Here is a 14,077-nt window from a genome sequence, read left to right on the forward strand (position 1 = left end):
ATTGAGAGAGAATGAAGAAATACAAATCTCTTATTTTACATATCTTTTAATTCAAAGAGCTCCTTGTAGTGGTATTTAAATTGAACAAGTCATGTGTTGCCAGATACAGTATCAAAGGTTGTGAGCATTGTTTAATATAGTACTTTAGACTAATGTGCCTTAAGATTATGTAGATCATATTGGATCATTTTAAAATAGCGTTTTATATAGTAAATATCTTGACCGGATTAAATGATTAATAGAAAAGTGTTTTGAAACTTTTCCAGCAGACTGGAGAAGTCTAATATTATGGTAGTTAATACTTGTCATTTCATTTTGTTCTTTTCAATGAGTCTAGTGGTAGTGTATTAGGGAAGATGTTGCTGTAAAATTGACTAGTGTGTTGTTGTGCGGGGGGATGCTATTCTAGTGTATCCTGCTTCTGTAAAGAAAACTCATTGGCAGGCCTTGATTAAAATCACAGTCCTATCAAACAAGGCTTCTTTTCAACAATAGGATTGTTTCCCCACTGTGTGTGAGAAGAGGACGGGGAGCCAGCTGGGCTGTCAGCAGTACCAGTGAAGGACAGCTGGGCAGTGCAGCACTGTCACTTTATTAGCACGACACATTGAAGGATCTGTGTTTTTAAATATGTAGTAACTTCGCTTTGGAATCCATTTAGATCAGATACCACAGTCTTATTATTCACAACCACAGTAAACCCTGAATACTGAGGTATTTTTAGTACTGTAGTTGACATTTTTTTTAATCATCCAAATAACTGAAGAAGATAATGTATTTACAGTAATTATTATTATTTTTTTAAAAATCTAAACCTGAGCAACAGAAATACATACAATACCAGAAAGAACAGTTTGTAAATATCTTAGTCACTTCAGATATTTACTGTATGTTACCAGAACTAGGAATTATTATTATTTTAAACTGAAGTTATTTTTGCATCGCGCTTAATGTAATTACAAAGAAGCTGTGAGCATGCACTGCAGTCCTACATGGCTGAATGGATATTCTCTCTCTTTAGACATGGCTCAGCCAAGCGATGCACTGCATTCACGCTGCAGGTAGAACCTGAGCATTTAAAGAAACAGAAGAGCCCATAATCAAGCAGATGGCAGGTCCTTTTTAAATTAGTGACAAAGCCCTTGTGCATGAGTGCTATTGGCATGCCCTGCTCCTAATCCCTGCCTCCAGCACCATGTCCACATTGAGTCAGGAGGGGACCAGCATTCAAATGGATGCAAAGATCTAAACGCAACTTTCCAGAATGCCTCTGGGTATGTGGTACATGTGTAGCAGTGTCCACAAGTAGGGGCAGTTGTTTTAATGAACTCTGCAGGAAAGATGCTTGTCAGAAAGGGGTCTATTTTGGGTTAGTTTTTAAGTGAAACACACTGATGGGTCCAGACGTGGATGAAATTGCTTTTGATCGTTCTCCAATTTGGCAAAAAGCAATTTGATGAGAGTTGATGGAATTTATAAGAGTTGAGTGTATTCAATGGAGCACAGCAATGTCAATTACCAGTCAGAAGGAACTAAGATAGACAAGACACAGCCTTACCTATTTTTCTAACGTAAACAATAGATTGTGAGGGAACGGATTTCCCTTTGCTTTCCTGGTAGTGGTTGTTGTGCCGACAATGACTGCTTAGGTTAAAGTCATTCATTAAGCTGGGACATCTGTTTCCTTTTATTTTCTCTGCAGTTTACCCAGCTACACAGTGTACAAAATTAGTCTTCATTAGAGTGCAGTTTTTTTTCATTCCTCCCTTCCTTCACGTATGCTTTTATATCACTTTGTATGAACCAATGGTCCGTTGTATAGAAGCCAGTACGACCGCACAGGTATTTATAGGTTTGATACCAATTTTAGTCACATTTTTCAAAAATATGTCAGTGTGGATGGAGCGGATAGAAATGTTTATAGCTACTGCTTATTCTGTGCAAGTACAGTACTGTATATACAGTAGATTATAGCACCATAGTCATAAACTTGTATTGACTTTATTGACATGACGTACTGTTTCATCAGTACGATATGCATGTCCTCCTGCCTAACTATCATATTTGTTTGCAGAATGTGAGTGGCAACTTCTGCACATAGAGAATCGCTGTTGAGCCTGCCTATTCCTATTCATGAATTGCGGTTGAGTCTGCTTGTTCCTATTCATGAATCGCTGTTGAGTCTGCTTGTTCCTATTCATGAATTGCTGTGTCATAGAGAATTGCTATGATGTACTGTGTATTGTAATGCAGCTTGTGTTGTACAAGTACACCTGTCGTAGTTTTAGAACAAATCCAGTGTTCCGATTCCCGAAAAGTGAATTATTGGTTATACGGTATAACCTGAATGCATCTTGCCCTCTCCAACTCCCCTTTCCAAAACCTTATTTACAGTAGGCCTACTGTACACTGGCTTAGCAACCATAGCATGTAATGTGTTTAGTATTCAAGTCTAAACTCTTCCTCCATTCGAAATTGTAGCAACAAAAGTCTATACCGCTTAAAGGTTTTTTTGTTTTATGGTCTGTCAGGCAGGATGTACTGTACTGTACTATATAGCATGGAGAAGAATTGAAACCATCTGATCTAATTCACAATGCTCCTCTGGGAATCCCAACACACATTCTACTCCTACATTCATCCATTTCCCCCATTCATAAAATAATATTATAAATCACGTACAAGAAATTAATCGGTTACAGATTTGTCAAAAAAAACATGTGCAAAGATGTCACCCAGTGCATTGAACATACAGCCCAGTTGTAAAAAAAACCAAACAAACAAAAAAAATCCTTTTCATGTTTAATAGCAGTCCATTCCCCCCCCCCACCCTTCAATCTTTCTTGTAGTTGTGTAAGCAAAGAGCAATCTAAACCCATCCTTACATCTTTGTCCAGCAATCAGAAGTCATCACTGCAGCTTGAGTTCCAGGATGTGATCATTTCGGTTGCTTGTCGGCAATATCACAGTGTCAGCCGTAAGAGTAGGGACCCGCTGTTAAACTCAAGTTGCTGACTCTCCAAACTTTTTTTTTTTGTATCTGGTTTTCAAAGGGGTTTTATGACTCAAGTGAATCGAACTATAACGCATGCACTGCTGTCGTTGGATCTTTTGTGACGGAGTGAAGTGGAACCAGCAACCATTCAGTGTGAACATCAGATGCTTTTAAGTGATTGTTATTTTCTACTAAAAGGACTCTGTGATGCAATGTGCTTGCCCCCCGCCCCCCCAAGAGTACATCCAGTTATTCAGAGGCTTGTCATCAGGCCTTTGTTGTTTGATTTATCCCCCATTGACCCATACATCTTATTCCTGAAGTTCTCCAGTAGGCTTTGATCCCCGTCTTTTTTTGTGATCAAATGTTTATCAGGGAATTTATATCACAATTACAATAATAATAATAATAATAATAATAATAATAATAATAATAATAATAATAATAATAATAATAATAATAATAATAATAATAGTACATTAATAGCAATTCCTCACATTTCATTCCCCCCGCCCCCCCCCCTTCGGGTAGCAGTGCCCCTCCCCCCTCCCACACCCTCCCATAAAGGACATCACTAACCCAAATCAATCAGAGATAGCTGGAGAAAGCTTAATCTGGGATCTAATGGAGTCTGCAGCCGATCTCCAGGCCTGCACAGTCCTCTCTCCAGCGCCATGGACCAGAGCAGTAGACAATTCCATATAGATGATATCTAGAAAAGCGAGGGTCCATTGATGGTAGAGGAGGGAATGTGGAGGTTGCCAGCGAAGCGCAATCATTTTTTTTAGCTGCTGTGACACCAGCCAGCAAGATCTGCTGTAATGGTAGGTCAAGGGTAGAGTCATCATAATAATACCTTAGCAGAGCAAGGGTAGAGGGAGCTGCAGAGACCCGATCTCAGAACACAGCTACGTCCGGACACTCCCAGACCATATGCATAAAGGAGCCAATGGTATCCAGGGGACAAAGCGCACATACAGGGCTAGGGATAAGTTTCATTTGGTAACGTTTGCGAGGAGTTAAATAAGACCTGTGAAGATAGTTCAAATTAATCATCTGATGATTTGGATTCTAAACGCTGAATGGCAATCCTTCTGTAGGGTGCCCAAAACAATCTGCTGGCCGGGAAAAGGTGGAGTTTTATGGTTCCCTCTTTTTAAAGTGAGATTTTGCTTTTGTGTATTTCTTTGCTGCTTGTCTCAAGAGGCAAGAACCCACACCTAGCATAACAGCTGAAAACAAATAACCCATGTTAACCTTTTATTTACACTTCATGCCTAATATGTGGACTGGTACTGTAAAGCTTTTTTTTTTTATGAAAACAAACTGGCTAAAAATAAAGAGGGCTTAATACGAACGTCCTGTTTGCATTTAAATGTGTTTTCTGGGTTAAAAAGATGGTCTGACATGCAGATACAGTGCTGAGCTGGAATAAACCATGCTGAGATATTGATGAAGCAGAGTGGGAAAGGGTTAAGTGTAATCCTTTTTCTCCAGATGACGATGAAGCCCATTGAAATAGGGATACCCAATCTGAGTGGTGCGTTAAGCTGGCGGGGGAGGGGGGGAGACTTCCTTGTCCTGACTTTCACTCCTACAGGCTCCACTGCCTCAGAGCGTCTTTCAGGAGTTGTTTGATTTGGCTGAGGGCTTAGCTTTGGAAAAGCATTTCTCTTCAGTTCAGTGCAGTGCACCCAAAGAAAATACACTGAGTAGCAAAACTTACTGGAAGCCCAGGAGAATGTAGCATGTTTCTTTGAATGGATCACATGGCTCATGAATTGGACTTGTCAGAGGGCAGGTGGATTTATAAACTCTTTCGGTCCAGCGGTTGGTCCTGTTTTGGCAGGTGCTTTGTTTGTCACTCCTGAGAAAGATGAGCATGATGCTTTGGCGTTGGGAACAGAACAACGTCACCATGAAACTGGTAAATATTCAACATTTTCTCTTGGGCCCAGAGATGAACACTTAGGCAAAGTGTGATACTGTGTTTTTGGATACTGTTGAAGCATTCTGAGAATGAAAACTGATCTTTTCATGCAATTGTTATCTCTGTTTTTCCTCAAGTGTTTTTATCTGATGGGAAATTTGCTTTGTTTAAGTTTCAGGCCAGCAGTCTGTGTGAAAAAAGAAGGGATTAAGTGAAATGGATGCTGAATGTGTGTGTTTGTGTGGTGTTTGGGTCAGAGGACTTTCAGCTGATTGGATGTTAGACTTTTTTAAATGGGTGCAAATTGGCAGGGGGGGTGTTCGTTTGAATTCCTTCTCAGTGCAGTAGTTTTATATTGACAGCAAATGTACTGGTTTGTGGTACGATTCTAGTCAGGTTTGTTTCATTTTGAGTTTTATATTACGTAGTGCTAGTTTTGATAGCATGTCCTGCGATACGAACAATCAGTGTTTCCAGCGGGAAGGGAAATTAAATGTTTATCATTTTCAATGAAAAGCATGCATGCACTGACTTCATAGGTGTGTAGGTGGGGGTGGGGGGGGGGGGTTACAATTGGTTTTAAACAACAGTATGCACCTCAAAAGTTCACTGAATCATGTACAGTAGCTTATAATTCCAGTATTTTGAGTTTTTCACTTGGGTAATTCATTCCTGTACGGTGCACAGTAAGTTAAAACTGTTGTGTGTTTGTCCTGCTTTTGTATGCTGCCCCTGCACAGTATTCTGCATTTTGAAGCACATTGGTTCAAGTTGGAGCAGAACATGTTGTATTATGTGTCCCAATAGCTTTGAACAGCAAGGGGGAAACGCCTAGCTGCTCACATCACGGACCCTTTCCTCTCGTGTCATTCAGAGATCGCTGTTTATCGTGGAGGGGGATCAGAAACCAGTTACTCACAAAGAATGCAGATAACTGTACTGAACTCCCAGCTGCTTAATGATGCTGCTGCAGCTGATTAATTGTTTTCTTGATCTCAAATAGCTTCCTTGCTCGTGGGTGACTGGTTGAGGGTAATAATTTGAACTTCCTGTGAGTCATGTGCATTAGAATAGTCATCTTTTAACCAGTCAAGTTGTAGGCAAGAAGGGTATAATTAAGGAATTTCCTATCCTGGTTAAAAGTAGATCAGAAAAGCAGACTTTTTAAAGCCATAGTTGCTGGCTAAGAAGTTTATTATATGAAAATGCCATCTGTCTATAATTTTAGTCTATAGTAGCAGGCCACATTTTGGTGACCTATTTTGTTATTTTATTTGGGAGGGGAAATATTCTAAGGCTGGGAAGTACACTTTAGTCCTCTCTTTTTGGATATATCTTTCAAAAATTCTTGTATATGTAAAAAATATCCTTTCTGCCCCACAATTACAGTATAAGCCCTCTTCAGAGTGCAGACAAGAGAAGAAGAATTTAGCATAGAGGATGTCCTTTCATGGTTCACACTGACATTGCCTTTCCCATTAGCAGAGCATGGCTAACATTTTTATCTTAAGACACACATCACCACATATTGGGGAGTATAAATGCTGGAGATATGGATAGCAACAGCTGCGAGCAGACAGCATCAGGAATTGTGAACCCCCCCTTATAGATATGAAGCGGCTCTTGGTAAACTAAGCCCATTTCTTTGTCTGCTTCAGAATGCACGTTGCACCAGGTACTTGCTTAGTGCTGGGTTGGCTGTGGAGATTATAGAAAATAGGTGAACAGTTTGGCTGCTGCTAATGTGACGTATAGAAGCTTGTTTTTTTGGATGTATTTGTTTCTGTCACCTAATAGAGTGAAGGAATAGCAGGGAGGCTTTGTACACCACTATATAATTATAGTCTGATCATTATAAGTAATGCTATGGTGTGCAGTACTGTAAAGATACAGTTCCCATCTGTTCTTCTGTTTTGGTTTGAGCAGTTGTTGTGGGAGGAAAACCAGTTTTTTAGCCATCTGCATGAAGCCAAATGAAAAAACTTTAAATGTATTTTACATTTTTACACTTTTGTTGTCTGATTCTCAGTCTATATTACAAGTTTTATCAGTGATGTAAACCTGTACATTTAAAACTGTTCACACACACACTATGAAAAAGAAAGTCAGTTTAATCGAGGTGTATAAATAATAAAAAAAAGTACTGCTTTGTATCAAGTGTTAACTGGTAGTCCCAAGAATACTACAGTAACAGAGCGAATTTGAAGTTTAAATTAAATAGCTTCATAGAAGCTTTGTATTGTGTCAAGCGAATTAAATTTGATTAATTAATTGAATTTAATGAAGACTGATGTTTGTCCAATAAGTCCCATTGTGGTGAAATTATCCCTGGTGAATTGATAAATCAGAAAGTAACTACGTCCCAGGGCGGGTGGGCAATAAGCTATATGTTTCTTCCAGTAGGATTCAAGTCATCTGCAAACAGACGTAATGTATAGAGATAGAATTATCCGCATAAACTAATTGCAGGGATATTACTGGGTTATGGAAGACAGCTGTCTTATCGGGTTAGAAAAGAACACCAATGGTCTATAATCCTCTAGAGTGTGAGGCTGGGTATTCTGCTGTTAACCAGGGGTTGGTGTGGGTTTTGACAGTCTGACCAATGCTACAGCAATATCAGATTCTCCTAATCTAATTTTTTGGCTTGTTTGTTTTTTGAGTCTGGTATCTGAGAGCAGCTGGGGTCATAGTAAGAAGATCTTGCTAGCGCTGTTATACCAGCAGGTGTTGGGATTACCATTGGAAAAGCCAGTTTATTTTGTACAAAAAAATGTATTTTGTACATAAACCATGACATTTACTTGTTGCTTTAAAATTGAGTTACAAACTCTACTTCAAACAAAATAGAGATGTTGCTCATCCATTTCAATATATTCTAACAATTCGGTCTATAGTATAATTGATGGACATACTGCACTAGTGCTGTTTTTAGATAAAGTGGCCACTTATTTTAGTGTATTTTTGTCTTTTTTTAAATGCCAGGGTGCGTCCCAATTTTAATTATTTAAATGGTAGCTCAGTATTTGCACCCACCTCCTTTTAGAGGATTTGATTAGGCCCATTGAATCTGCGTAATTCCAGCTCGATCTTTTATATCAACTAAACACTGACTTGTGCTTAAGGCTACCTCCTATACAACATGCTTTGAGTTACAGTGCATGTACAGTACTAGCTAATTTCAGTACTTTTTCAAATATGTTCGTTTTCACTGTTTGTATGTAATCTTGGTGAGAAATGGTACTGCTGTCATGCAGTACTATACATGGCTACCCAACTGTTTGTAAATGGGATAGCATTAAGGCTGTGTGGGCCAGTGGTTAAAGAAACAGGCTTGTAACCAAGAGGTCCCCGGTTCAAATCCCACCTCAGCCACTGACTCATTGTGTGACCCTGAGCAAGTCACTTAACCTCCTTGTGCTCCGTCTTTCGGGTGAGACGTAGTTGTAAGTGACTCTGCAGCTGATGCATAGTTCACACACCCTAGTCTCTGTAAGTCGCCTTGGATAAAGGTGTCTGCTAAATAAACAAATAATAATAATTAAATCAGTTTGGGATGTCTTACAGTATGTCTTCCTCATTGCTGTACAGTATGGTCTTTGTACTAAAATTTCTATAGTCAGGATTGCGGTAATCTTAGATTTGTGTTCTGTGGGTTTTTGCTGATTTGTAATATAAAGTGGTGCTTTGAAATGATGTTGCTTTGATCTGCTATACAAAACCAGAGACATGTCATGAGAAGGTACTTTACCTGAGGCTAAGGAGACTGTAGTACAGATGAGTGAAGGTGAGACAAAAAAAACATCAAAACATGACTAAAGTATGTGCTGCTTGCTTGTGGTAAAGAGTCACATTTTGTAACATTTTGTACTGTGATTTCTTGTCTGTTCTATTCTCATGAATACTTTCTTTTTTAATATGTGATAGAGATTCATATAGAGGAAAATAAATCACAGCTTCTTGTTGATCTGGAAACATATACAGTGCCTTGCATACAAGTACATGGTTCTTTATTTTAAAGTCATGCCCACTAGACATTTAGGGCTTAAGAAGATGCAGGAAACTGAACCCTAAAGTGATAAATGGTGATACTCGCATGTCGTAGAGGCGTCTGAGAAGTGAACTGTGTAATGGCATAAATACGTTGCTTCACAGTCTGGGTTTAGGGGCTCAAAGTGCTTGAATAGCAAATTCCACAATGTACATAGAGACATAAAATATATATATAATTTGTAGTAGTCGATTGTTTAGGTGGGGGATAAATATACCTGTAGGACTTGTAAATTGATTTTTTAGCAGCCCTTCTGTTTCTCATTTTTGTTCTTGCCCAAACCATGACCCTTGTCCTACAGTATAGATTGTGAATTGCGCTGGAGGTGTAATGAGTGCAGAGCAGTGATTTATTGCTGTGATGAGGAGTGGTTCCATGTACTGGGAAGGGGTTGCTAAAGGTGAGGTGTACAGGAGGTCACAGTGAGGTCCTCTCTCTGAAAGCTGAGCCTGTGACCCCTTCATTGTCATTGATTGCAAAGCATGTTTCGAGCTACAGTTTGCCAGTTCTAGAACCACTGTTTTTGTAAAAACAATTTTAACTTTTTATATACGTTTTGAAAGGTTGCCAAGCTATTTTTTGGGTGAACATGTGTTTTTTCCTCTTGGCAAAAGAATGACTCCAGGTGGTATTATTTTGAACGATTGTACGAGTGTAAAAAGGTGGTGGTAGTGGTGGAACCATTTTTTTCGGAAAGCATTGTAAAGCTTGTTCCAAGCTATTGTCAAGCTCTGTCCTTAAACATTTAAGTCAAGCCTCTAACATGGTGGTTTAAGATATCATTATTTCATATATCTGTTGCCAGGGGGTTATATTGTGGTGAATGATACACAAAACATCTTGCACACAAGATTCATATCTTGGACCACTGTGCATTCCCCCCCTAAAGGACAGACATATCGGAACAGGTTTGAAGCATTAGTAAAATAAACAGCAGGGTAAACGACCATATGGAATCTAGTTGGGGGGGGGGGGGGGGAACCACAAAGTGAACTACATTATGGTATGCCAATAGAAATAATGCTGCACATCAGTTTTGTGCTGCGATTTACATTTTTTTCCTTGGAAATAAATGGGCTACATTTCTATTTTATCGTAGGCTAAAAGTTCATAGTACTGTTCTTTTTAGCCTGTGGCTCCTGATTGATTAGATGACTAAAGATTTATTGTTGATTTGCTGTACTGAGTTTTTGTAATGTCAGCTGTTCAGCTATTAGGTCTCAGAGAAATGTTTACAAAGCTACAGTACAAAGACTTGAAATAGAGCATTCACAGTTCAAAATTGTGACTTGCTACTAACTAATAGCCATTTTGATGTATCTTGTTGTTGCTAGCCTGTGTCAAGCTCTTTTTTATTTATTAAACTCTGAGCATTAATAGCACTATTCAGCCAGTGTTTTGCTTGTTGCTATGTATTATACACTACATTATAGTACATAGTAGGATGGCTGAAAGAAGGTGTGCAGTTGCTAGAATTTTTTTTTTTTAATTTTAATGTTTTCTGAATTAAATGCCTAGTGTTCTGATCATCTGTATTTCACTTATTAATCCAGGAGATTTATTACCTAGAACAGCAAGCTTCTAAAGTTCTTCTGTTCTAACATAATTAGTGGAGTGTTGTGCTGTAAGGTGCCTGGTATCCACAGGTCACTACCTCAACAACTGTCCTGCAGTAATTGATTACACCCTGACCCTTGTCTCTTTTTATATTAAACAGTGCGTGACACCTAATATTGGACTGTAACAATTCAGGAATATCTATGCATTAAGTATATCCATTGGGCATCTGTAGAACTCCTGTGGTGTGGAAAATTTATACCATACTAACCCTTAACAGATGTCAGGTACTGGATGTTAATTCAAGACTTTTGAAGAGCAAGCTAGTTTCTTTATTCAATTGCTTTTGTTCAGTGCCAAAGCCAGGGAGACACCCATGGTAAACTTGACAATTGACTTGGAACTGAATCGAAGTGAATACTACATTTTCTGTATACCGGCTTGGTACTAGGTTTAGTATTTCTACTGGTGTTCTTGCAGTGACGGCCTAGTGTATGGTGGCAAGTCTAAAAAGCTGTGAGGTTTTTAAAGGAGGAAGTTCAGAACTTCACATTTTGTCTCTTTAAAAGTTTTTAAAGAGACTTTCCCCTAATCCTAAAGCATAATTTCTGACACTGCTTGCTAAAATCATCCAAAAAAAAAAAAAAAGTACACTGTTAATTTTTCCACACTTCTTTATCCAACAAGGCCACTATTACAGTCAGTTATTTTGGTGCTGTTAGTCCACCACAGCAGAAAGGCTGCATGTATTTTGAATGGCCTACAGGACAAGCAGTTCACTTTTCATTGACCCCACACACTGTATGTACTGCCTGCACACTGTGCTTGAAAGCTACGTTGTTTCTTCTGCTGCATCTTCTCATTTATACGCAACCGACAGTATATCCCTTCTATAGAAACGTATGTTTACAAAGAGCTTTCCTTGCTTTTGAAAGCAATTCGCATCAAGGGTTAATGTATTTTGGTGGGATGGGGACGTGAAAGCTAGAGGCATTGAGAAGGTAAGTGAGACTGTATACAGCATAACAATTGAATTTAGAGAAACATCAGTTAGATAAAGTGTAGCAGACATCTGGGGGCCATATGGCTAACCACAGGATTATTAGATTAGATCGAAGGCTTCTGTTGAAATTAATTCAGCACTTCATTCAGTGTTATGAAGGGAATTGTCATATGACCCTGTTGATAGGATGCAGCTGTACTGTAGTTTGGTTTGGAGTATTGGCCATAGAAGGGATGCAAAATCTACAATACATATTATATACCATAATGATTGTAAAGAGTGTGCAAGTGTGTTAAATAAATAGTCCACCATCTACAGAGGGTTTTTGGTCACTTCAGGATGGGGATAAGCCAAGGCAAATACTGCCCCTTACCTTGCTTTAGTAACTTGGGATCAATAATGTATAGGAGTGAGTTAGACTGCATAGAACACAATGCCCTGTCTTGTTTGTTTTTTGTGCTTGGTCAATTATCTTGTCAGTTATATTTGAAGATGATTCTCTAATCATTAACTTGATATCTTCTGTCATTTCCTTCTCACACCTTTATTCAAGAATGGATCCCATGTTAACATATTGATTGATGGAAGGACAGGCCTGGAATAAACACACAGTCTTTGTCTTCTGGCAGATATTAAAGATCAGTGTCCTTTTAAGAAAGTGTTCAAGATTTCCTGCTTTGAGAAATGTACTTTATTTAAAATGTAACCTAAGATTTTAATATTGTACATACAAATAAATATTTTTTTTAAATCTACAGCTGTCCAACTCCTGCAACTTGAATCTTGTTCATTCTTTACTCGAATATATATATATATATTATTTATTTATTTTTTTGGGTGCGTTTTGTGTGCCACGTGTTTTAATTTGTCTGCAGTAATCAACAAAATTGCATAATAAATACAGTGTGACCTTGTTTAGTTTAGAATGGTGAGATACATTTGCAGAACACTGGAGATCACTCATTGAGCCTCCTGCATCAGGGAGGAGAAGGTGCTTCTTTCCAGTGGTTTGACAGGACATGTAATTGCTGGGCTGTACAGGTTGAGTTTCCTTGGGGTTTTACAGCTAGACTCCCAGTCATTGCTGTACAGGGAAGTCATTCAAGAGCTCAAGAACGGTCTGCCCGCATGGTTAGTTTTGCAGTCTGGACCGACGCATATACATGCCATAGCAAACAGAAATGTAGCTTCTTCAGGACTTGGTAGGCAAGCCTTGTGTGCACGGTTATAGAAACATGCATGCTTTTCATGTGGGGTTTGTGTGTGTGTGGTGTTGCGTGTGTTTTATTTTTCTTTCTTTGTAAAACCCACATCAGCGTATTGTTCTGTACTGTATTATAGAAACCTGGTTATAAAAATCTAATTATAAAATAGTTTTGGGGCTCTGTAATTGTTCTTAATAAGCAGTGTTAAAGTACTTTTATGACGGCTTAAGAAACTGCTGACTTGCCTACTGTTAGAACACAACACAACATAAATACTGTAGAATTCTGCCCTTTGTGTATTCGAGTACAGTGGCAGTCTATTTTATTTCCCTAGTGTTTTAAGTGGTTATCAAACCCATACAAATGTGAACTTAATCTTTATTTACCAGGTGTTGAGTTTAACAAGGCAATAAACTCTAAGAATAGATTAATCCTGTTTACATTTGTCTGTGCCTGAACTTTTGTGTACCTTGAAGGGGAGTGGAGAGTTAACATGGTAGTTTCAGGAGATAGGAGGGCTGAGTCAGGGTGGGCTCACTAGTAGACATTGCTGGGAGTAATAAGATGTCATTCCTAGTGTGCAAAGAATTTGGGGAGGGCTGAGAGAGCATGGCTAAATTTAACTGCGAAGTCCCCACGTTCCAGTGTAAATCACCACTCTGCTGTACACACCCCCCTTGTGTGAGAACCAGCACTTCGGATGCACTTCTAGGGGTTAAGGATGGCAGTAAACATGGGCCTTAGGGTTCCATTGCGGGGGAACAGTGCTTTCTCTGGTGAGCACTATAAAACGGTAAGGAGATTTCTTATTAACTGTCTGTTGTGATACAGTACAATTGCAGGAGGTACATTATAGGTTTCAGTAATGAAATAGGCATGTAGTTGCATTTTGAGATTCAGTATCTTAATATAGACATACAGTAACGAAAGCCCATCAGGTGTTTGACTTGTTCTTTTAGGCAAGGCTTGAGTAAAGCTGTGTTTATTTTTTTAATGTGTCTTTTTATTTTTTTTATTTTTTTTTATTAACATTTATTTTTAAACGGCTTTATGGGCTACTTGTCTGTCCCCTGTATTATTATTATTATTATTATTATTATTATTATTATTATTATTATTATTATTATTATTATTTTTATATATACCGTAGTTACTGTTCATATTGCACTGAAATGGTCTGGGAGCCAAACCCAGGGGGAAAGGATTTTAATGTTTTTCTATATTTTTCTATGAGTACACAGGAGGCATTCCCGGGTACTTCTAACAGTTGTTATCGCAACATGTTCTAAAATAAGATTGTACTGCAGCTTTGAACTGCAGTAGAATATACTGTAGT

At 38.5% G+C, this 14,077-nt stretch overlaps 1 protein-coding gene across 16 annotated transcripts in view; it reads left to right on the forward strand.

Moving 5' to 3' along the window:
* Positions 1-14,077, forward strand: part of LOC117432042 (neuron navigator 2) — a 179,897-nt gene that overhangs the window by 77,795 nt on the left and 88,025 nt on the right. Inside the window, exon 1 of one of the 16 annotated variants that reach the window (XM_059002532.1) lies at positions 4,857-4,922. The exons of the other annotated variants lie outside the window; for them this stretch is intronic. Coding sequence (XP_058858515.1) covers positions 4,872-4,922 — 51 coding nt within the window. The 5' untranslated portion in view covers positions 4,857-4,871. Of the gene's footprint in view, positions 1-4,856; positions 4,923-14,077 lie in introns of those variants that run through there. 16 annotated transcript variants of the gene reach the window in all.

The sequence above is a fragment of the Acipenser ruthenus genome, chromosome 27 (assembly GCF_902713425.1).
Source record: "Acipenser ruthenus chromosome 27, fAciRut3.2 maternal haplotype, whole genome shotgun sequence".
Classification (NCBI taxonomy): domain Eukaryota; kingdom Metazoa; phylum Chordata; class Actinopteri; order Acipenseriformes; family Acipenseridae; genus Acipenser; species Acipenser ruthenus.